At 41.4% G+C, this 25,306-nt stretch overlaps 2 protein-coding genes across 7 annotated transcripts in view; both read right to left on the reverse strand.

Moving 5' to 3' along the window:
• NOXRED1 (NADP dependent oxidoreductase domain containing 1) overlaps nucleotides 1-13,800 on the reverse strand; it is a 30,518-nt gene extending 16,718 nt beyond the window's left edge. For both annotated transcript variants that reach the window (XR_012416041.1, XM_005561896.5), the window contains exons 1-2: nucleotides 13,520-13,800; nucleotides 2,676-2,869 (exon numbers count right to left, since the gene is read on the reverse strand). Coding sequence is in view for 1 of the 2 variants with exons in the window: in XM_005561896.5 (XP_005561953.2) it covers nucleotides 2,676-2,869; nucleotides 13,520-13,674 (349 nt within the window). In the remaining variant the exon portion in view is untranslated. The remainder of the gene's footprint in view (nucleotides 1-2,675; nucleotides 2,870-13,519) is intronic.
• Nucleotides 13,801-17,368: 3,568 nt separating this feature from the next.
• Nucleotides 17,369-25,306, reverse strand: part of VIPAS39 (VPS33B interacting protein, apical-basolateral polarity regulator, spe-39 homolog) — a 32,124-nt gene continuing 24,186 nt past the window's right edge. For 3 of the 5 annotated variants that reach the window (XM_005561894.4, XM_045396811.2, XM_045396810.2), the window contains 5 exons: nucleotides 25,180-25,269; nucleotides 20,407-20,493; nucleotides 19,730-19,819; nucleotides 19,089-19,193; nucleotides 17,369-18,329 (listed from right to left, as the gene is read on the reverse strand). In XM_005561894.4, coding sequence (XP_005561951.1) covers nucleotides 18,309-18,329; nucleotides 19,089-19,193; nucleotides 19,730-19,819; nucleotides 20,407-20,493; nucleotides 25,180-25,269 — 393 coding nt within the window. In that variant the 3' untranslated portion in view covers nucleotides 17,369-18,308. The remainder of the gene's footprint in view (nucleotides 18,330-19,088; nucleotides 19,194-19,729; nucleotides 19,820-20,406; nucleotides 20,494-25,179; nucleotides 25,270-25,306) is intronic. The other 2 variants (XM_073997959.1, XM_045396812.2) reach the window with 1 other exon arrangement.

Below are 25,306 nucleotides of genomic sequence, written 5' to 3' on the forward strand. Positions count from 1 at the left end.
GTGGGAGGATCACTTGAGGTCAGGAGTTGGAGACCAAACCTGGCCAACATGATGAAACCCCGTCTCTATTAAAAATACAAAAAATTAGCTGGGGATGGTGGTACGTGCCTGTAATCCCAACAACTTGGGAGGCTGGGGCAGGAGAATCGCTTGAACCTGGGAGGCGGAGGTTGCAGTGAGCCGAGATTGTGCCGCTGCACTCCAGCCTGGGCGACAAGAGTGAGACTCTGTCTAAAAAAAAAAAAAAAAAAAAAAAAAACTTAGATATATTTCAAACAAATTATGCAGTGTGAAAGAAGTTAGACTAAAAAAACACTATAAACTGTATGATTCCATTTATATAAAACTCTAGAAAATGCAAACTAATCTATGGTGACAGAAATCAGATTGTTGGTTTCCTGGGTGGAGAGCTACAGGGAAGTGGACAGAAAGGGATTACCAAAGACAAGGGGCAACTTTTAGGGGTGATGGGATACGTTCATTACCTTGTGATGGTTTCACAGGAGTATACGTGCCAAAACATCAAATTGTACACTTTTAACTGTGTGCCATTTATTGTATAGAAATATTTTAGGGCCGGGCACGGTGGCTTACGCCTGTAATCCCAGCATTTTGGGAGACCGAGGTGGGCAGATCACCTGAGGTCAGGAGTTCCAGACCAGCCTGGCTAACATGGTGAAACCCTGTCTCTACTAAAAATACAAAAAAAAATTTAGCTAGTCATGGTGGTGTATGCCTGTAATTCCAGCTACTGGGGTGGCTGAGGCAAGAGAATTGCTTGAACCTGGGAGGCAGAGGTTGCAGTGAGCTAAGACTGTGCTCTCCACAATCTGCACTCCAGCCTTGGTGGCAGAGCGAGACTCAGTCTCAAAAAAAAAAAAAAAAAAAAAAAAATTAATAAAGCTGTACCACTTCTTTGACCTAATAACTTTATTTGGAAAATTATGTACAAGGAAGTTCAACTAAATAAGGTACAGTTAACATAAATTATAGTACATCCATACTTTGGGATACTACACAACCTTAAAATCTTTTTTTTTTACATTAATCTCTTACTAATATAATTAACATTTTAAATCCTGAGATGAAAACAGAGCAAGGAAGAATGGTGTAGGGTGTCTGGTGGTCTCAGCCACTGCTGGGCACAACTACAAAGTCTGTGCATCCAAACACCAGATACAGCAAGCACACCCTGCTAGGGAGAAGCAAGGGAGTGTGCTCAAAGCCTGCTGGGGTAACCTTCTACTGTGGGAAAGTGGAGGGGCTTAAAATCATTATTTCTTATTGATTGATTGGAGACAGAGTCTCACTCTGTCGCCCAGGCTGGAGTGCAATGACGCGATCTCAGGTCACTGCAACCTCCGCCTCCTGGGTTCAGCCTCCTGAGTAGCTGAGACTAAAGGCACCCACCATAACACCTGGCTAATTTTTGTATTTTTAGTAGAGACTGGGTTTCAACATGTTAGCCAGGCTGGTCTCAAACTCCTGACCTCAGGTGATCTGCCCACCTCGGCCTCCCAGAGTGCTGGGCTTACAGACGTGGGCAAATCATTATTTCAAAAAATGTTAAAACAATATGAGAATATGCTCATGATACATTATGTAAAACAAGCAGAATACAAACAACTATATATAGTGTCAATTACTGATATAGAGAAAAGAAAACATGGGAAGGAAATGATAACCTGAGTAGATTATAGGTAGTTGTACCCTTCCTTATAGACAAATTTTCTATAATATGCATATTATTTTACATTTTTTATTATTGAAGTATAATTTACATATAATGCAACACACAGATATGAAGTATATAGTTTGATCAGTTTTGACAAAAGCATACACCCATTTAACCCATACCTCTCTCAAGATATAGAACATTTTCATCTCCCCAGAAAAAGTTCCTTTGGGACTTTCTCAGTCCATCTCCCCAGAAGAAATCATTGTTCTGATTTCTATCACCATAAATGGAATCATTACAAAACTTTTTTTTTTTTTTTTTTGAGATGGAGTCTCGCTCTGTCGCCAGGCTGGAGTGCAGTGGTGTGATCTCAGCTCACTGCAACCTCTGCCTCCTGGCTTCAAGCGATTCTCCTGCCTCAGCCTCCTGAGCAGCTGGGACTACAGGCACGCGCCACCCCGCCCAGATAATTTTTATATTTCTAGTAGAGACAGGGTTTTACCATGTTGGCCAAGATGGTCTCAAACTCTTGACCTCGTCATCTACGCACCTCGGCCTCCCAAAGTGCTGGGATTACAGGTGTGCCCACCGCGCCCGACCACAAAACATTTTTTAAAAGCCAGTAAATGTCATTTTTAAAAACATAAGGCCAACTGCAAATGCCTGGAACTGTATAACACCCAACCAGACCCTAACTGATTCAGTCAGAAGATCTGAACTCTGTATGGAAAGCTTCCCTGTATCAAAGATCCAGAAAGATAATTCACCACCAAGGGCACAGGGAGGAGAGATGGATATAAAACATATACATGGAGAAAAAAAGTTGCTTTAAAGAACAAGAGAGAAAGTCATGCTTCTAACCTTTCTTAGGTCTAGCAAGCTGAGAACTCCACACGCTGTATGCAAGGACTCCTCTTTGGAGGACCCTTTCAAAATGGCTTTGTTGACACCTACACAGCACAACCAAGCCCCCTTTCTCCCACACACCGCTGCTCACCCAGAGCCTCTGGCCTCCGAGTGGAGATCCGCAGGCTTTCAGCAGGGATGGGGACGAGCTGCAGCAGTGTGCCAGCCAGCTGCTTCCCAAGGTGGCCACCTCCAATGATGCCCACCTTAAACTCTTCAGGAGTGGCTGAATTAAGGGAGTCAATTGAGAGATGTCTGGAACTTTGATTCTCATTTAATGATGCTCTGGAGAATGAACACACAGACACATACATAACATAAATACGTGCACACACTGTAGTTCTTTTTTTTTTTTTTGAGACAGAGTCTCGCTCTGTCACCCAGGCTGGAGTGCAATGGGGTGATCTCGGCTCACTGCAAACTCCGCCTCCCAGGTTCATGCCATTCTCCTGCCTCAGTCTCCCCAGTAGCTGGGACTACAGGTGCCCGCCACCACGCCTGGCTAATTTTTTGTATTTTTAGTAGAGACGGAGTTTCACCATGTTAGCCAGGATGGTCTCCATCTCCTGACCTCGTGATCCGCCCACGTTGGCCTCCCAAAGTGCTGGGATTACAGCCGTGAGCCACCGTACCCAGCCTAGTTCTTCTTAACTGTCAATCTCTGATGATTTCTGCTTTGTCATTTAAGGTGCTTGGTGGCACCTTAAGTACTTCGGAGATAAGGCATTTCAACTGTGTGTCATTTATCCAGCCTCACTAGGGAATGAAATGTTCCTCCTGAGTTAATTTTCCAGAAACAAAAGTATAACCCTTTTCAAGGGACCAAAATTTAAAATGTTTTAAATGAACATACTTTGTTACATGTATTATGCTTGTCTGGTTAAACAGTCTGAATATTTAATCATTTCACTGGCTCAGTACACCACTGTGAACAGTCACTATCATACAGCATACTGTAATGTCTATAACACATTGTGGGCCAGTCCCCTCATGTTTTGTTTGTTTCTGTGCAGACATCTGTCAAATTTTTTTTTTTTTTTTAAATCATGGTTAAAAAACACAGGCTGGGTATGGTGGCTCCCATCTGTAATCCCAGTACGTTGAGAGGCCAAGGCAGGTAGATCACTTGAGCTCAGGAGTTTGAGACCAGCCTGGGCAACATGGTGAGACCTCGTCTCTACAAAAAATACAAGAATTAGTGAGGCATGGTGGCGCACACCTGTAGTCCCAGTTACTCCAGAGGCTGAGGCGGGAGGATTGCTTGAACTCAGGAGTTTGAGGCTGCAGTGAGCTGTGCTCGTGCCGCTGTACTCCAGCCTGAATGACAGAGCAAGACCCTGTCTCAGGAAAAGCACACACACACACACACACACACACACACACAGCATGAACTTTACTATCATAACCATTTTTAAAGTGCACAGTACAGTTGTGTTAATTATACGCACATTGTCACTAGGCATGGTGGCTGATGCCTGTAACCCCAGCACTTCGGGAGGCCAAGTGGGTGGATCACTTGAGGTCAGAAGTTTAAGACTGGCCTGGCCAACATGGTGAAACCCTGTCTCTACTAAAAATATAAAAATTAGCCCAGCATGATGGTGTAAATCTGTAGTCTCAGCTACTCAGGAGGCTAAGGCAGGAGAATCTCTTGAACCTGGGAGGTGGAGGTTGCAGTGAGCCGAGATCCACTACTACACTCCAGCCTGGGCAACAGAGCGAGACTCCATCTCAAAAAAAAAAAATAGATAGATAGACAGACAGATATAGATACAGATATAGTTGTGCAACAGATCTTTAGAACCTTTCCATCTTGCAAAACTGGAACTCTATATGCTTTTTTTTTTTTTTTTTCCAAGACAGAGTCTGCCTCCATTGCTTGAGCTGGAGTGCAGTGGCACAATCTCAGCTCACTGCAGCCTCCACCTCTCACATTCAAGCAGTTCTCTGCCTCAGCCTACTAACTAGCTGGGATTACAGGTGCATGCCACCACACCCCATGCCCAGCTAATTTTTGTATTTTTAGTAGAGATGAGGTTCTCCATGTTGGCCAGGCTGGTCTCAAACTCCCCACCTCAAGTGATCCGCCCACCTCCACCTCCCAAAGTGCTGGGATTATAGGTGTGAGCCACTGCACCCAACCTGAAACTCTATACAATTTTTCTCTCTCCCCAGCCCCTGGAAACTACCATTCTACTTTCTGTTTCACTACTTTAGATACCTCATATAAGTAGAATTATGTGGTATTGTCTTTTTATACATGGTTAATTTCACTTATCATAATGTCCTCAAGCCTCATCCATATGAATTTTTGGATTTTTTTTCTATCTTCATGAAAAATGTCATTGGGATTTTGATAAGGATTGCAGTGCATCTGTAGATGGCTTTAGGTAGTATGGACATTTTAAAACTAAGTCTTCCAATCCATAAACATGGGATGTCTTTCAGTTTATTTGTGTCTTCCTTAATTTCTTTTAACAATGTTTTGTAGTTTTCAGTGTACAAATCTTTCATGCCCTTATTAAGTTTATTACTAAGTATTTTATTCTACTGGAGGCTATTGTAAATGTGAATTTCATAATTTCTTTTTCAGGTTGTTCATTAGTGTACAGAAATGCAACTAATTTTTTTTTAGTATGTTGATTTTGTATCCTGCAACTTTGCTGAATTTGTTTACTACTTCTAACAGTTTTTTTCTTAATGGAATCTTTAGGGTTTTCTACATGTAAGATCATGTCAGCCTGAGAACAGTGACTCATGCCTGCAATCCCAGTATTTTGAGAAGCCATGGTGGGAGGATTGCTTGAAGGCAGGAGTTAGAGATTAGTCTGGGCAACATAGCAGGACACTGTCTCTACAAAAAAATTAAGTTAACTGGGTGTGGTGGTGTGCATCTGTAGTGTAGCTACTCAGGAGGCTAAGGCAGGAGAGTCACTTGAGCCCAGGAGTTCAAGGTTATAGTGAGTTATGCTCATGCCATTGCACTCCAGCCTGGTGGACAGAGCAAGATTTTGTCTCAAAAACAAACAAACAAAACATGTCATCTGTGAACAGAGACCATTTTATTTCTTGCTTTCCAGTTTGGATGTCTTTTATTTCTTTTTCTTGCCTAATTGCTCTGACTAGGATTTCCAGTACTTCAACAGAAGTGGTAAAAGTAGGCATTTTTGCCTTGTTTCTGATCTTAGAGGAAAAGCTTTGAGTTTTGATTTTTTTTTTTTTTTTTTGAGACGGAGTCTCGCTCTATCATCCAGGCTGGAGTGTGGTGGCGTGATCTCGGCTCACTGCAACCTCCGCTTCCCGGGTTCATGCCATTCTCCTGCCTCAGCCTCCTGAGTAGCTGGGACTTCAGGTGCCCACCACCATGCCCATCCAACTTTTTATATTTTTATTAGAGATGGGGTTTCACCGTGTTAGGCAGGATGGTCTCGATCTCCTGACCTCGTGATCCACCTTCCTCGGCCTCCCAAAGTGCTGGGACTACAGGCATGAGCCACCACGCCTGGCAAGCTTTTAGTTTTTACCATTGAATATGATGTTACTTGTGGGCCTTTCATATATAGCCTTTATTATATTGGGATAATTTCCTTCTATTCCTAGTTTGCTGAGGGTTCTTATCATGAAAAGGTGTTGAATTTTGTCAAATACCTTTTCTGCATCAATTAAAATGATCATGTGATTTTTGTTCTTCATTTTGTTAATGTGCTGCATTATATTGATTGATTTTGCATGTTGAATCACTGTTGCATTCCAGAAATAAATCCCACTGGGTCATGGTGTATAATCCTTTCTCTTTTTTTCTGGGACAGGGTCTTGCCTGGTCACCGAGGCTGGAGTGTGGTGGCACAATCACAGCTCACTGCAGCCTTGACCTCCCAGGCTCAAGCAATCCACCCACCCCAACCTCCCAAGTAGCTGGGATTACTGGTGTATGCTACCACACTTAGCTAATGTTTAAAAATTTTTTGTAGAGACAAAATCTCATCATATTGTTACCCAGACTGGTTTCAAACTCCTGGGCTCAAGTGATTCTCCCACCTCACCGTCCCAAATTGTTGGAATTCAACAGGTATGAACCATTGCACTTGCCATATAAATCTTTTAATAAGCTATTGGACTCAGTTTGGTAGTATTTTATTGAGGAATTTTGCATCTGTATTCACTATGGGTATTGGTCTGTAGTTCCATTATTTTTGTCTGGTTTTGGTATCAGGGTAATGCTGGCCTCATAAAATGAGTTCAGAAGTGTTCCTTCATCTTCAATTTTTTTTGAAAGAGTTTGAGAAGGATTGTTCATTCTTCTTTAAATGTTTGGTAAGGCCAGGTGTGGTGGCTCATGCCTATAATCCCAGCACTTTGGGAGGCCAAGGCAGGCAGAACACCTGAGGTCACGAGTTCGAAATCACCCTGGCCAATATGGTGAAACCCCGTGTCTATGAAAAATACAAAAATTAGCCAGGCGTGGCAGGCGCATGTAATCCCAGCTCAGGAGACTCGCATGAACCCGGGAGGTAGAGGTTGGAGTGAGCCGAGATCACGCCACTGCACTCCAGCCTGGGTGAGAGAGCGAGACTCTGTCTAAAAATATATAAAAAATAAAAATAAATGTTTGGTAGAATTTTCCAGTCAAGTCATCAGGCCTGCGGCTTTTCTTGGGAGTGTACTATTATTTTTGAGTCAATCTTACTAGTTATAGTTCTGTTCAGATTTTAAAAATTTTTTCATGATTCAGTCTTTGTAGGCTGTATGTTTCTAGGAGTTTTTCTATTTCTTTGAAGTTATCCGATTTGTTGGCATGTAATTGTTCATAGTAGACTCTTACTCTTAAGATCCTTTTTACTTCGACAGCATCAGTTTGTTTGTGTTTATAGAAACAGGGCGTTGCTTTGTTTCCCAGGCTGGGATTACAGGCGTGAGCCACCACACCTGGCCTGTGGCATCAATTTTAATGTTTCCTCTTTCATTTCTGATTTTGTTATTTGATTCTTCTCTCTTCTCTGCCATTTAGTCTAGGAAAGGGCTGTTAGCTCTTATTTTCATTGACTTTTTTTTCCCCATTGTTTTTATAGTCTTATTTTGTTTATTTCTAATCTAATTATGTGCTTCCTTTTGCTTCCTTTGGGTTTAGTTTGTTCTTTTTCTAGTTCTTTGAAGTATAAAAAGTTATACTGTTGATTTGAGATCTTTCTTATTTTTAATGTAGGCATTTACTCCTATAAAGTTTGCTCATGGTACTGCTTTTGTTGCAATCCATACGTTTTGGTATGTCGTTTTCATTTTCACTTAAGATATTTTCAAATTTTCCTTGTGATTTCCTGTTTGATCAATTGGTTGTTCAAGAGTTGTGTTAACTTCCACATATTTGTGAATTTTCTAGTTTTTCTTCTGCTGTTTCTAGTATCATTCTATCATGGTAAAAAAAAAAAAAAAAAGACGGTTGGTATGATTTGAATCTATTTAAATTTGTTAGGACTTGTTTTGTGACCTAACGTTGATCTATCCTGGAAAATGTTCCATGTGCACTTGAAAAGAACGTGTATTCTGCTGCTGTTGAGTGGAGTGTTATGCACTTGTCTGTTAGGTTCTAATTGGTGTATTGTGTTGTTCAAGTCTTCTGTTTTCTTATTAACCTTTTGTCTGGTTGTTCTATCCACTATTGAAAGTTGGGTATTAAAATCTTCTGCTATAATTGTCTACCTTCAGTTCTGTCAATATTTGCCTCATATATGTGGATGTTCTGATGTTAGGTACATGTATAATTGTTGTATCTTCCTGGTGAACTGATCTTTTTATCATCATGTCATTCTTTGTCTCTCATGACAGTTTTTGAAAATCTATTTTGTCTGATACAGGTATGACCACTCCTATTCTTTTTTGGTTACCATTTACATGGAATTATCTTTCTCTATGCTCTTTCAGTCTGTGTCCTAACATCTAAAGTGAGTCTCTTGAAGATAAGATATGTATTGAATCTCTCTTTTTTTTTTTTTAAATCCATTCAGTCACTTGGTATCTTTTGATTAATGGGCTTAATCCATTTACATTTAAAATAATTACTGACAGAGACAGACTTATCACTGCCATTTTGTTTTTTCTCCATGTGTTGCAGTTTTGTTCCTCTTTTCCTCTACTGCTGCTTTCTTTTGTGTTTCACTGATTTTTTTTTTTTTTTTTTGAGACGGAGTCTCGCTGTGTCGCCCAGGCTGGAGTGCAGTGGCCGGATCTCAGCTCACTGCAAGCTCTGCCTCCCGGGTTTTTACGCCATTCTCCTGCCTCAGCCTCCCGAGTAGCCGGGACTACAGGCGCCCGCCACCTCGCCCGGCTAGTTTTTTGTATTTTTTAGTAGAGACGGGGTTTCACCGTGTTAGCCAGGATGGTCTCGAACTCCTGACCTCGTGATCCGCCCGTCTCGGCCTCCCAAAGTGCTGGGATTACAGGCTTGAGCCACCGCGCCCGGCCTACTTGGGTTTTTTTTTTTGTAATTATATTATTTTCTTTTTTTCTGTTGATATTTTCTTTGTAGTTACCATAGGAAATTGCATAAAAATCATAAAAATAGTTGTAACAACCTATTTTAAGATAACATCAATCATATACAAAAACTCTACTTCATCTTTTCCTGCCTCTGCTTTTTGTTATTTATCTCACGAATTATATCTTTTGGATATTTTTTATCCATTAGCATGGTTTTATAGTAATAGTTTTTTTTCAGTATTTTTATTTTTGAGACAGGGTCTCACCCTGTGGCCCAAGCTAGAGTGCAGTGGCGTGAACACAGCTCACTTCAGCCTTGATCTCCTGGGCTCAGGTGATCCTCCCGCCTCAGCCTCCCAGGTAGCTGGGAGTACAGGCACATACCACCATACTTGGCTAATTTTGTTATTTCTAGTAGAGACAGGATTTTACCACATTGCCTAGGTTGGTCTCGAACTTCTGGAATCAAGCGATCTGCCTGCCTCAGCCTCCCAAAGTGCTGGATTACAGGCGTAAGCTACCGTGCCAAGCCTATTTTTAATTTTTATTATTTATTTATATTTATACTTATTGATAGTTATAATTTTACTTTCTACATTTTATTATTTCTATATTATTTACATATATATTTTTTATTTATCTTTTTATGAGACAGGGTCTCACTCTGTCACCCAGGTTGGAGTGCAGTGACATGATCATGGCTCACTGCAGCCTCAACTTTCGAGGCTCAAGTGATCCTCCCACATCAGACTACCAAATACCTGAGACCACAGGTGTGTGCCACTATGCCCAGCTAATTTTTTTTTTTAAGAGATGTTGTCTCCCTGTGTTGCCCAGGCTAGTCTCAAACACCTAAGCCCAAGCAATTCTCCTGCCTTGGCCTCCCAAAGTGCTGGGATTATAGGTGTGAGCCATCACAGTTGGCCAGCTTTTATCTTTAAATCCTATACCACAATTAAAAATGATTTATGTACCACCCATCACAGTATTATGTATATGGCTATATATTCACCTTTGTCAGAGAGCTTTTTATTTTTGTATACTTTTGTGTTGTTGACTAGCATGTTTTCATTTCAACTTAAGGATTCCCTTCAGCATTAGTTGTAAGGCAGGTCCAGAAGTGATGAGGTTTTTTGTTGTTATTGTTTATCTGGGAAGCTCTTTCTTTCTCCTTTTTTTTTTTTTTTCCCTTGAGATGGAGTTTCGCTCTTGTCACCCAGGCTGAAGTGTAGTGGTGCAATCTCAGCTCACTGCAACCTCTGCCTCCCTGGGTTCAAGCAATACTCCTGCCTCAGCCTCCCAAGTATCTGGGATTACAGGTGCCCACCACCACGCCCAGCTAATTTTTTTATTTTTAGTAGAGATAGAGTTTCACCATGTTGGCCAGGCTGGCCTTGAACTCCTGACCTCAGGTGATCTGCCCACCTCGGCCTCCCAAAGTACTGGGATTACAGCCATGAGCCACTGTGCCCAGCTTCTCCTTAATTTTTGAAGCACAGGTTTGCCAGATATAGTATTCTTGGTTGACAGGTTTTTTTTTTTCTTTCCCCTTTTAGCACTTTGAATATATCAAGCACTCCCTCTGGCCTGTAATGTTTCTGCTGAGAAGCCACTGATAGTCTTCTGGGAACTCCCTTGTGTGTGATAAGTTGCTTTTTCTTTGCAGTTTTCAGTATTCTTTGCCTTTGACTTTTGATGGTTTGATTATAATGTGTCTCTGTGTAGTCCTCCTTGGGTTCATCCAAATTGGAGTCCTCTGAACTTCTTGATTTTGGATGTCCATTTCCTTCCTCAGATCTGGGATGTTTTTGGCCATTATTCCTTCAAATAAGCTCTTTGCACCTTGCTCTGTCTCTCTTCTCCTTCTGACATTCCCATAAGGCATATATTGACCCACTTGATAGTATCCCGTAAGTCCTCTAGATTTTCTTCACTTTTCTTAATTTTCCTTTTGCTCTTCTGATTTGATAATTTCAAATAATTGCTCTTCAAGTTTGCTGATTCTTTCTTCTGTGTGATCAAGTCTAATGTTGAACCACTCTAGTGAGTTGTTTCAATTCAATTATTGTGCTCTCCAGCTCCAAATTTTGGTTGTTTCTCTTTATGATATTATTTTATTCATGTATTGTTTTCCTGATTTCATCACTTTTTTTTTTTTCATAGAGACAGGGTCTCACTATGTTGCCCAGGCTGGTCTCAAACTCCTGGGCTCAAATAACCCTCCCACCTCAGCATCCCAAATTGCTGGGATTACAGGCCTGTAATTACAAATTAATCTGTAAACTGTGCCTGGCCTAGTTGTTTTTCCGTGTCTTGTAGCTCACTGAGCCTCTTTAAGATTATTATTTTGAATTCTGTGTTAGGCATCTCATAGATCTGTTTCTTTAGGGCTGGTTTCTGCAGTAGTTTGTTCCTATGTTTGAGCAATATTGCCTTTTTATTTTTTGCTGGATTTGGGCTTTTGAAAGAACAGTCAGGTCTCTCCCAATCTGTACAGACTGGCACCATACAGGGGAAGATCTTTCCCAATCAGCCCAACTAGAGATTCTGGGGCCTGTCAAATCTTTCCAGGAATGAGTCTTCTCTGGGCCGGGGTTTGGAATTTCCCAATTAAAGAGTTTTGCCTGTTTCTATTGCAGGGACTCATAATCTTTTCCTCACTCTGGTATCTATCTGCAGTACTGCAGGTTCTCTGTACTGCAACAAGTCACTGAGTGATCCTTTGTTTTCATCCAAAATATGTTGGTTCCTCATCGATGCTCCAAGTCATGTGAGACAGAAACCAATCCCTTAGACAGCCCCCCAAAAGGTAGAACAGTGGACAAACATTCCATTTTTCTTTTTCCCTCCAAGGGAGAAGCCACAAATTAGGCATTTTCTCCTGCTCACCTGAGGCTGGCTTGAGGAAAGGAGTATCTTAGGTGAACTGCAATGGCTTTTCTTACCCCTGTAAATGCAGCTATTCTTGGATTTGTACCTCTCCGGGGCACTACAATTTCTTAAGTGCTTGCTGGAGTTTTCATAAAGGCTTTTGGACCATATATTGTTAAGTTAGTGTCTCAAGGTTACAAAGTCTGGAGCTTCCTATTTCTTCATCTTACTGATGCCACTGTCAATGATACCACTGTCTGAGACAGCTGTCAATTTTTATTGCTATTAGATGTGAGTGCATTCCTTTCCTATGATACACCCACTCTTTCTAGTTTGCTATTTCAAATCTGCAGACTTGAGAAACCAGATAACTTGGCTTTTTAAGAAGGTTATGACTTATAAACATAAATGGTTTATAAAAACAAAACTGTTCATTCAGGGTACAAATTTAAACAATAAAACAAAAAGGAACAGAACTGAGAAACTAAGGATGAAGATTTCAGACCACTATTTTCAGAGGTCCACTTACTGTTGGTGCTGGATGTGTTTCCTTGGCCCAAGATTAACAAAGTCAGACTTCTGAATACATAAGGTATACTTTCATTGCTATATGAGAGCCTTATATTTGTTCTGTATTTCTGTAAAAACCAGTGTCTTAAAGCTCTGGATTTTGCTTCTAAGCAACACAAGTCACACTCTATTTAAGCCTTCTCTCCTGGTTGAAAGAGCACTTTCTCTTAGTGCCTGATCCTTCGAAATATAAAATGCCACCTGCAAGTTTCATGTATTGTTTCCTCACCAGTCATATTGAGTACCACCAATAGGTTTATGCATCCTTATCAGTAAGCCAATCGATAAATTCACTGAGCAGCCTGCCTCCTTGGACATATGCTGTATCTATAAACATGTTTAATTCAAATCTGGTCCCACCATCCAGGAATTAATCTAACTTCAGAAAAAAACTAAGAAGTAGAGTGAGGAGGTGACATATACTCCCAGAGTGACCTGGAGTTGCAGAATTCTGGAGCCTAATTATAGGTACATGCTTCACACACATTTCCTATTTAAGTGTCTGAAGCCATATTGATATCAGAATCAAGACTGGACTGAGAGCTTTTCTGCAAATCAATATTCCTGGTTTCAAGGAAGTCATTGGCACAGGACCTGTGAAGGCCTGGGTAGCCTTCCTGTAACGGAGCATTCCACTATTACCTCAGCCCCAAAAGAAAGAACTGATTCCACTTGCACTCCTTGCCAATAGATAAGGAATGGCTAGACATTAGCAACTGTGGAGGGCAAGCTGGTGGTAATGATGAGTGAGTGAATGGATGAACAAATGATCATTTAATCAATCCATCCACTAAAAGGTAATCACTACTAGTCCATGCTTTATTATGTAACCACAGCTAGGGGACCCTGGTATAGATTTTCCCGTCCTTTCAGACCAGGAGTCATTGACTCTGGGTTGGAAAAGATAGGATGACAATCCACCAGCCAAACTTACCCTCCGATATAAAAAAAATGTAAGACATTTGAATTCTCAGCAGTGAGATTCTTGTCCAACTTCCTCAATTTGGATACTCAGCTTACCTCAAATTATATAATAGTTTGCAGAAGAAGGTTGCATGGGCACAAGCTTCTATCATCAGTCCCCGAGAACGGCCCTGCAAATACAGCCAGATACGATCTTCCTCTGGAACCCCATACTCAAACTGCAGGGACTCAAGGTCCTGGAGCATGTCCATTTCCAAGCCACTATTTCCTGCAGTGATAGATACTAATCAGTTTGGCTCCCTGTCCTGGTAGAAGAAGGGTCTATGTAGGAGGTGTGTGTATGATGGTATGTGTGCCCAGGTCACAAGCACTCACGCTGGTGGGCTTCAGCAACTCTCTACTCCCAAATTCTGAACTTGGAATTCACCTCTCTTGAATTCACACTCTAGAGTGTGAGTGTTTGAGAATTCCTAATCACTGGCTGCCCATGAATCCTGGACTCATGAAAAATCTGTACAGAAACCCAAAGTGTTGTTTCTCCACACGGGTTACAGGCACTGTTTTTGGCAGATGAATTTACAACAGCAATTGAGTTTTACAGGTATTCTTGAGCCAGGACGTTTTCCCTTCCATTCCCTCCTGCGTTTTGGAAATAGGACTGAACACATAGAACCACATTTCAAAGAAATGCTTCCCTTTCACTGAACTCTGTTCTCCACAGCGTAGAAAAGAACCCAAACTAAATATCACTGTCCTCTGTCTAGGACAGGGACATCTAGATTTTATAAACTAAACTCAAAGTCATATAAACCCATCTACATATATCTATCACCAAACAGAGAAGATTGGCTCTGCTCCTCAGTACTTCTGATCCTGGAGGGTAAGAACTACATTTCTAAGGAGAATTACCCAAGAAACTTGTGATTATGACTCCTTAACTACCAGATTACAGTCTCTGAGTCTTAAAGGGGCCAGCCCCACTTAGAGGTTTTCCTGAGCTGAATATCAGGACATGAGTCCCTTCCACTACTTCTAGGAGTACCACACTAGAGCAGTATGAGACCCTCCTTTTCCCAAAAGAAGATTCTGGATTTCTAGGTTTTTTTTTGCAGACTAGAATATCCTACAGATCTTAGCACTACTTGAGTTAGTTTACAACTCCTTTTTGTGTTCAAGAAACCAATAAAAATTTTTTCAGGTGAAACCCACATAACATAAAATTAGCCATTTTAAAGTGAACAATTCATCAATACATTCAGAATGTTGTGCCACCACCTCTATGTAGTTCCAAAATACTTTCATATTCCCAAAAGGAAAGCCTACACCCATCAAGCAGTTACTCCATATCCCTCCCCACCCTCAGCCTCTGGAACCACCAGTCTGCTTTCTGTCTGGATGGATTTACCTATTCCAGATATTTTATATAAATGGAATCATACAGTATGTGACCTTTTGTGTCTGGCTTCTCTAATCCCTTTTATAGGAAGGCTGTTATGTGACATAATCTCTTTAAAAGCAAAGTCTCACCCCGGCACAGTGGCTCATGCCTATAATCCCAGTACTTTGGGAGACTGAAAGAGGTGGATCACTTGAGGTCAGGAGTTCGAGACCAGCCTGGTCAACACGGTGAAACCCCGTCTCTACTAAAAATACAAAAATTAGCCAGGTGTGATAGCACATGCCTGTAATCTTGGCTACTCAGGAGGCTGCGGCAGGAGAACTGCGTGAACCTAGGAGGTGGAGGTTGGTTGCACTGAGCAGAGATTGTGCCACTGCACTCCAGCCTCAGCGACAGAACGAGACACCATCTCAAAAAAAAAAAAGTAACATAAAACAAAAGCAAAGCCTCTACACTTGAAATGTGGGGCATGGAAGTTCTCATCAAACCCAAGAAACACTTCCTTACACCAAAACAGTCAGTAGGTCATCCTAATGTTGCCAAGTAATGCTTCCTGCTCCAAAGGAAAAAGAAGCTCAAAACCTCCTAGATCAGTATGACCAATGCAGCATACAAGTTGTACAGACATGAATTCTAGGCCTATCCTTTACTTATGCATTCTCAAAAGTAGGCATCAGTTGTTACTGTTTTGTATCATGTCACCTTGGCTAGGCTGAACTGCAATTTCCAGAATTCCCTTCCCTGTATGTTTCTGGTTAAGGTGGACCACCGGAGATATTTCTGTGCAAGACCAGGAGGGTGGAAATGAACAGTAACCAACTTGTGTTTCAGTGTGCATAATCAGAGGAAGTACTTTTGTAGTTCACACATGTTGCTGTTTATCTGCTGGGTACCTTGCTGGTGAGGGGCAACAGTTGGACCTGTAACTGCTACATCTTCCCTGGTTCCTCCTTCAGTTGCTCACTCCTGGGCTGGGTGTTTTTCGGTTCCATGACAAAGGCCACTAGCTTTTCCAGCAGCAGGACACCCACTTCATGAAGGTTGGGGGCTGTGAGAACTGACATGGGTCCTAGTCCCTGCTCACTCACTTTATAATGATCTTCCCTTGTTCACGGCCTTCCCTATGGATTTCAAGCTCTACCACTGGACATGAAGACAACTACCTTAATCAGACCCTCCAGCTGCCATACTTGAGTGGAAGTACTCAAACAGAAAAGACAGGCTCTACTCCTCAGTACTTCTCATCCAATTTCTCTAACAGGTCAGAGAAAGGTCAAATGTCTCTAACAAACTGCATATATAGATTAGATTAGATAATGCATATATATGCCCAATGGTTCTGCTTCTCTAAATGAACCCTAACCAATATACTAGGTAATAAAGTAACCACTATTTGTTTGAAGATGAACCAATAATTTTAGTACAATCTAGTAAATTAAACTCTTGTTTCTTCAATAGCAGGAAGGATGATCAAGAAAGGAACTAAACATGAGGTTACCTGGAATTGCAAAGTGGAGAAGCAAAAGCTGGAGTCTGATCCCCTTAAAGCAGAGTTTCTTAACACTGGTGTTACTAACATTTGGGCAGGATAATTCTTTGTTGTGGGGTGTCCCGTGGATTGTAGGACATTTAGCAGCATCCCTGACCTCTACCCACTGGATGCCAGTAGCACTCCTAGTGTGGCAACAGAAAGCAACTTCGAACATTGCCAAATGTCTCTTGAGGGGCAAAACTGCCTCCAGTTGAGAACCATATTGCCTTAAAGCATGGTATGCGCCTCTGTAAGAGCATCTTCTCTTTTCTTTCTGTGACTTCACCCACTCCACAGTCACAGGAACACAGAACTCTACAAAATGTTAGCTGGGTGTGGTGGCACATGCCTGTAGTCCCAGCTCCTCAGGAGGCTGAAGCAGGAAGATTGCTTGAATCTGGGATGTCAAGGCTGCAGTGAGCCATGAGGGTGACAGAGCAAGACCATGTCTATTTAAAAACAGGCCGGGTGTGGTGGCTCATGCCTGTAATCCCAACACTTTGGGAGGCCAAGGCAGGAGGATCACCTGAGGTCAGGAGTTCAATACCAGCCTGGCCAACATGGTGAAACCCCGTCTCTACTAAAAATACAAAAATTAGTTGGGCGTGGTGGCAGGCACCTGTAATCCCAGCTACTCGGGAGGCTGAGGCAGGAGAATCATCTGAACCTGGGAGGTGGAGGTTGCAGTGAGCTGAGAGCGCCACTGCACTCCAGCCTGGGTGACAGAGCGAGACTCCGTCTCACAAACAAACAAACTCTATAAAATTTTAGATTATCTAATGAATCCAGAGAAAGAAAGGGACTCACCCAGCATCACATAACTAGTTAGTGGTAGAGTTGGAAAAAGTCAGGCTTCTGTTAACCACATAGCCCTGCTTTGCCATAGCACTGTTACCCTATAACCTGACATGTGCTGACAGGCTGCTGAATGCAGTCATTGAGGAAGACTTGTAATAATCCTAAGATCCTGAGCAATTATTTCATAATTCTGCACAAAACCACCAGGAGCAGGAGAGAAGGCACCAAGGAAGAAATACTTTTATTAGGAGTCTACGCATGTCAGAAAAACCCAGTTCAGTCACAGAAAAGGAGGCAAATATTGGTACAAAGGAAGAATCCAAGTGTGAAAATAAAACCTCCATCTAAATATCCTAACAGAAATGCTGCTGAGTTTAGCCCAGGTGAAACTTTTGAAAGCTCCTGGTGAAATGAGATTTTTGCATAAAGAGAGAGCTCTCCAGCACTGCTGCATCTGAGCTTCTTAGAAAGTGACAGGTCTGGGCTAGCAGTAGAGGAAGAGATAAAGGGGATGTCTCATCACCCAAGCAAGGTCATCTGTGTTCAAGTGAGAGAAGAACCTTAGGGTTTTGGACAGAGTAAACTGGGCAGCAGAGGGGAAATGGCTGAGGAAACACAACGTCTAGGCAATGTGTGGCATAATGTGGAGGGGTCTGTGCAGTCTGGTGTGAGTGCATCTCCAGCAGGTCTTGGGAAACACTGGCATTCCTTCCTGAGGCCATTTTGGTTCTGTTCTGACTTCATTCAGAGCAGAACTGCCAATGTCCAGCACCAAGTCCTGGATCATAATTAGCTGAGTGGAATGGAGTGGTCACCCTATGACACCTGTACTTCTTCCTTTCTGGAGCAGTCACTTTTCTCAGACCAAGTGAGATCTTACCCAGTAGGGGCCCAATCTAGAAATCACTCCCACCTTCATATGAGCACCAGGTGAAGAGAATCATTCTTATGAGTCAAAGCTTTAGATCTCAATCCTCAGATGATGTTCCTTGGACAGAAGTTCAGTCAGAAGTTATCTGTGTCAAGAGTAGCTGGCACTGCCTGTTGATAATGGGCTCAAGCGATGTGATGCTGCAGCTCTCTCAAAGAGGAGCTCTCTCTACTTTCACAGGCAGGAAAGGAGGAAATGAGGCAGGTTTCAGGGTAGTCAATGCCACTTAATTCTTCCATCGAATTTGCTGTGGAAAGAGGAAACAATGAAGGTGTATGATCAGTTTTCACTTATCCCTATAGCAAGGCAGAGAAAATGCAACAAAACAAGGCCCATAGCTAGATAATGTAAGGAAAAGAAAAAGTAGAATCAGATCGGGAGGTAGGGGATGTTGAGAAATTTTTAAAAATATGTGGGGGAGTTCATTTATTCAAAGATGCATTAAACACCTATTTTGTATTTTACAAGCCTAATTTTGGTCATTTGACTCTAAGGTAGGTCCCAAAATACCTAACAGGGAACTAACTTTCATATTAACAAAAAGCTCAGTAATTTCATGCTGTGAGAGATGAACCAGCTGTGCTCCCCAGATAGTTAACATCTATTTCACCCAGATAGTTAACATCTATTTCTTATTGAAAAATAAGATTTTCAACAGGTAGGTCCCATCCATCCCCATGAGACCATACAGTTTGGATATTCTGAATCTGAAACATGTTTTCATACTTTCAATATTTAGTTTCTCCTACCTGCTAGGTTTAACTATTATCAGAGTATTACAGTTGAGTCTTAGCTTGAGGTCCCCAGATTACCCCCCTATCATACCGCATCTTAGGAGTAATTTCTGCTATTCAAAGCAGTGCTTTTGACATTGTGGCCAGAGGAGAGCCTTACATCCATGTGGATTAGCCAACTGCAATCCTTCCAGGCCTTGGGAACATATACTTGGTACTGTTTTGTGAACTGTCTCCTGAGCCTGCTGGAGGGATAAACTGTAGCTGCTCACCGAGCTGCTGAGAAGAGCATCAATCTTCTCCTCCTCTGCTGATCCTTTATCTACCTTACTCCTGTATGCTAGCAACTGTTGACGATCCTTCAGGTCCCGGCAGGTCTGTGCATCAAAACAAACAATACGAACCTCCAATCAGCCTTCTGTACAGGGTTCTTTTTGCCCAGGATGGTCTCAAACTCCTGGGCTCAAGCAATCCTCTCTCCTCAGGCTCCTGAGTAGCTGGAACTACAGGTGTGTGCTACTGTGCCCACATGAGGGCTTATTTCTTTTTGTCATTATCACTTTGACCCAAGGCTCAAAGAGAGGCTGAGAGGCTATAGTGGGATGACAGTGGGGTCCAATGCCTACAGAACTCCATGTTGGAGAGAAGACTACACAGCTTATGTAGCTTGATTTAGTTCTATGAATTCTCTAAGTATGACAAGTTTATAAAAACACAGAGAAACTAGTCAGAGGGCTGGGAAAATAACACAGGAATGCTGGTCTCCAAACGAACTCTTGCCAGATTATTCTGTTCATTCAGTCAAAACTGGTGGTAGCACCTCAGGATCTTGAACAGAGAATATTATAATCCCCACCACTGCACCCCCGCCACTGAGGATCTAACGGAGGACTCCCATTTCTTGGGGACTCACATCAATGACGACATCATGGCACTTGAACTTAGTGGCTAAGTTCAACTTTGTGTCCACATCTTCCACCAGATTGACATACTCCTGTAATATCTGTGCGAAGAGGTACTTCCGATTAATGATTCAAAGACCCATAAGGCACAGAGCTATACAAGGTACAAAAGAAAGTCCTGAAGACGGCAAAAGAGTTCAACAGCGAATGTTTACAATTCCCGTCATCAACCAAAGGACTAGTTCTGCAATGGGAATGAGGTAATGCTACATAGTACTTCCATGCTGCCTCAGTAAGCAGGAAAGAGCGCACTTCTCCTGATCCTAGAGCCAGATACACACGCCAGCAATGACAGTGCTCTAGATCTGATCCAGTGCTCTGCTCCTTTTTCCCTGATGTCTTTTCTCCACGAGTTCTGCTTCTCTATCATTTGAACGGTACCTCAATATTCCACTTGGGCTAACATAGTAGATGCTACTCAGAGAGGACAGTTTGGAATTGTTTCTAAAGGGGAGAAAGGGAGAGAATTTCAATCCCTGGCCTTTTCTATCTTGAGGCCTATTGCAACCATTGTGCTGCCTTTAAAGGAAAACAAGGGCAGATCGGGTTTCCCATCACTGACCAGTAAGAGGCTTAAAGTTAGGTATCCGAGAATATCCTGTACCCAACTCTCTTTAGGAACCATTACCTGCACAGGGGCATTGTTCTTGTGCAAAATTTCGACAACCCGATGGAAGCCAATGGGTGCTCTCTTCTTGGTATAGCCCAGCCAGTTCTGAAAGAGGAAGATGGGGCAGCGGTAGGTAGGCCAGGCACACTCAACACATTCTAGGCTAGTCTATGTTTTATGATCAGACCAGAATAATGTGGTGGGTGGGTGGAGGTGCTGAAGGATACAGAAATAATGAGAAATGAATTTTTCAGAAAAATCAAGCGATTTGAGAAAGTAGAAATGAATCAGGTTTGAAATAACTTCTTAGATCTATAGAAATGAATGCAGGGAAAAGTCTTGAAATACTACTAAATGGGGTAAGTAACTTACTTAATATTTGTAGTATGAACTTATCAATGTAGAAAATAATTCCATCTTCCATATCTTTATAAGTATAGATGTTTATTTGCAAATTCATGAGGGAAGGTCTAAACTTTTAACAGTGTTTGCCTTGAGAAAGGGGGTGAGATAGGAGTAGGTAGAAAATGAAAAAGGAACTTCACTCTTTCTATACTTTAATACAGTGTTTGATTTTGACAACAGAAATGTATTGCTTTGTTAATACAACTAATTACATAATTAACAAATGGGAAAAACAGAAAAAATTTCAAACCTACAATGGAAAAACAGATATTAAAAATGTAAACCAATTCATATGGAATCACCAAAGATCCCGCATAGCCAAAGCAATCAATGTTAAAGAAAAACAAAATGAAGGCCGGGTGCGGTGGTTCATGCCTGTAATCCCAGCACTTTGGGAGGCCTAGGTGGGAGGATCACTTGAGGCTAGGAGTTCGAGACCAGCCTGGCCAACACAGTGAAACCCCATCTTTACTAAAAATACAAAAATCAGCTGGGCATGGTGGCGCATGCCTTTAATCCCAGCTACTTGGGAGGCTAAGGCAGGAGATTAGCTGGAACCTAGGAGGCAGAGGGTGCAGTGAGCCGAGATTGCGCCACTTCACTCCAGCCTGGGTGACAGAGCAAGTCTCCATCTCAAAACAAAAAAAAAGGGGGGTGGGTAGGGGTAGGAGGCAACATGCTTCATGATTTCAAATTATATTACAAAGTTATATATAGTAATCAAAACAGTACAGTGCTGGCATAAAAACAAACACATAGACCAGTGGAATAGAATAGAGAGCCTAGAAATAAACCCAAGCATACATGGTCAGCTAATTTTCAACAAAAGCACCAAGTGGACCCAATGGGGAAAGGATAGTCTCTTCAACAAGTGATGCTGGGAAAACTGGATTTCCACATGTAAAACAATGAAATTAGACCTTTATCTTACACCATACACAAAAATCAACTCAAAATGGATAATAGATCTAAGCATAAGACCTGAAGCAATAAAACTCCTAGAAGAAAACATGGGAAACAGCTCCTTGACATTGGCCTTGGCAATGATTTTTTGGATATCACACCAGAGGCTCAGACTACCAAAGCAAAAAGTAAATTGGATTACATCAAACTAAAAAGCTGCACGTGGCAAAAGAAACAATCAAAATGAAAGGCAGCCTATGGGTTAGAAGAAAATATTTGTAAACCACATATCTGATAAGGGATCAATATCTAAAACATATAAAGAACTCGCACAAGTCAATAGCAGAAATAAAAATTACCAAATTTAAAAAATGGGCAAAAGACCTGAATGGACATTTCTCCAAAGAAAACATGAAAATGGCCAAGAGGTATATGAAAAGGTGATCAATATCACTAATCATCAAGGAAATGCAAATCAAAACTACAATAAGACATCACATCACACCTGTTAAGATGGCTGTTATCAAAAAGACAAATGATGTGTTAGCAAGGGTGCGGGGAAACGGAACTCTTGTACCCTGTTGGTGGGAATGTAGATTGGGGTAGCCAATGTGGATAACAGCCTGCTGTGAGCTACAGTCATGCCACTGCACTTCAGCCTGGGTGAGAGTGAGAGCCTCTCTCAAAAAAATAAAAATAAAAATAAAAATAAAAATAGAACTACCATATGACCCAGTAATCAATCCTTCTTTTGGGTATATACCCAAAAGAAATGAAATCATCATCTCATAAAGATACTTGCATTTCCACATTCATTGTAACACTATTCATGAGATGTTAACTATTCATGATGTAACTATTATAAGTTATTGCTGAGAATTTAAATGTCTATAACTTACAAAAATAATAAACAAATAAATAATTCCCTCCCCCCAAAAAAATAGCCAAGATAAGGAAACAATTTAAGTGTTCATTGACAGACAAATGGATACAGAAACTATGGAACTATGGTATATATATACATACATGCTGGAACATTAGCTTTAGAGATCTAACTACAAGATGAGGACTATAGTTAATAATATTGTACTGTAATCAGGAGTTTTGCTAAATGAGTAGATTTTAGCTGCTTTTGCCACAAAAAATAATTTGAGATGATAGATATGTTGATTTGATTAACTGTAGTAACCATTTTGCTATCTACGTGTAACTCATAACATCTTATTGTATAACTTAAATATATACAATATATAATAACATTTATCTTTAAAAAAAAAAGAAGAAAGATAACAAGTGCTGGCAAGGGTGTAGCAAAAAGAGACCCCAGTATACTGTTGTCGGTGGGAATGTAAATTAGTGCAGCCATCATGAAAAACAGTATAGGCGTTCCTCAAAAATGTTTAAACAGAACTAAAATATTATCCAGAAATCCCACTACTGGGTATATATCCAAAGGAAATGCAATCAGCATCTCACAGAGACATCTACACTCCTATGTTTATTGTGGCATTATTCACAAGAGCGAAGATATGGAAATAACTTAAGTGTCTACTGATGGATGAATCGATAAACCAATTGTGGTACACATATACAATGGAATGTATTCAGAACTTAATAAGGAGATCCTGACATGTGACAGCATGGATGAACCCGGAGGACATGATGCTAAGTGAAACAAGCCAGACACAGAAAGGAAAATAACTTCCTGATCTCACTCATACGTAGGATCTACAAAAGTCAGACACATAGAAAGTAGTTTCCAGAGAGGGGAAAATGTAGGTCAAAGTTGTAGTTATGCAGGATGAATAAATTTAGAAATCTAATGTACAGCACAAGGACTACAGTTAATAATAGTGTGGTGTATACTGGAAATTTGCTGAGAGAGTGAATTTTAGGGGCTCTTACCACACTCACAAAAAATGGCTAACTGTGAGATGATGGATGTTAATTGGTGTGACTGTATAATCATTTCACTATGTATATGTAGATCAAAACATTACGTTATACCTTAAATATATACAATAAAAATTAATTTAAAAAAAGGCAAATCAGGCCGGGCGCGGTGGCTCAAGCCTGTAATCCCAGCACTTTGGGAGGCCGAGACGGGCGGATCACGAGGTCAGGAGTTCGAGACCATCCTGGCTAACACGGTGAAACCCCGTCTCTACTAAAAAATACAAAAAACTAGCTGGGCGAGGTGGCGGGCGCCTGTAGTCCCGGCTACTCGGGAGGCTGAGGCAGAAGAATGGCGTAAAAACCCGGGAGGCAGAGCTTGCAGTGAGCTGAGATCCGGCCACTGCACTCCAGCCTGGGCGACACAGCGAGACTCCGTCTCAAAAAAAAAAAAAAAAGGGCAAATCAGTAGAGACATGACAACCAAACTCAATGCAAGGTCTTTGATTGGATCCTGATAGAAAAAAATACAGAAGCAAACCAAAACCAGCTATAAAGAACTAATTTAAATATGGACCATGATTAAATATATATTATTATATTAATGTTAAATTTTTTTAGTGATAATTATATATCTATATATATGTAATTTTTTTTTTTTTTGAGACAGGATTTTACTCTTGTTGCCCAGGCTGGAGTGCAATGGCGCAATCTTGGCTCACTGCAACCTCTACCTTCTGGGTTCAAGCAATTCTCTCACCTCAGCCTCCCAAGTAGCTGGGATTACAGGCGCACACCACCAAGCCCAGCTAATTTTTGTATTTTTAGTAGAGATGGGGTTTCACCATGTTGGCCAGGATGGTCTCAAACTCCTGACCTCAGGTGATCCATCCACCTCGGCCTCCCAAAGTACTGGGATTATAGGCGTGAGCCACCATGCCCGGTCCAATATTGTGCTTATGAAGTATTAAAGGAGAGGTGTTAAGATGCCTACAGCTTTCAAATGATTCAGAAAAGAAAAACACATAGGTATAGAAAAAGAGAAAGCATACATAGCAAAATTTTTTTTTTCTTTGAGACGGAGGAGTCTCACTCTGTCGCCCAGGCTGGAGTACAGTGGCGCAATCTTGGCTCCTTGCAAGTTCCACCTCCCAGGTTCACGTCATTCTCCTGCCTCGGCCTCCCGAGTAGCTGGGACTACAGGCACCCGCCACCATGCCCGGTTAATTTTCTGTACTTTTAGTAGAGATGGGGTTTCACTGTTTTAGCTAGGATGGTCTCAATCTCCTGACCTCGTGATCCACCCTCCTTGGCCTCCCAAAGTGCTGGGATCACAGGCATGAGCCACCGCACCCGGCCAAAATTGTTAATAAATTAGTGATGTGGATAAAGACTATTATACTATTATAGTATATATTTGATTATTATATGAACTATAAAATTCATTCTTTCAACTTTTCTTTAGGTTTGAAATTTTGGAAAATAAAAAGTTGGAGGAAAAATGTACACCAGTAAGCAGAACTTGTAACATGATAGAACCCTTCTGTCTCCCAAGGCCTCAGCAGCATTAAACAGTTCCAGGGCACACACCTTTGTGGTGAATAGGGCATCTACATCATTCCAGGCTCGAAGCTTGGCACGAGCAGCCAGGGCTGTCAGCACATACTGTTTGTCTGGGATCTGAAAAGCAGAGACCAAGAAAAATTAAGGGGAAGTA

This window comes from Macaca fascicularis, chromosome 7 (assembly GCF_037993035.2).
Source record: "Macaca fascicularis isolate 582-1 chromosome 7, T2T-MFA8v1.1".
NCBI lineage: Eukaryota > Metazoa > Chordata > Mammalia > Primates > Cercopithecidae > Macaca > Macaca fascicularis.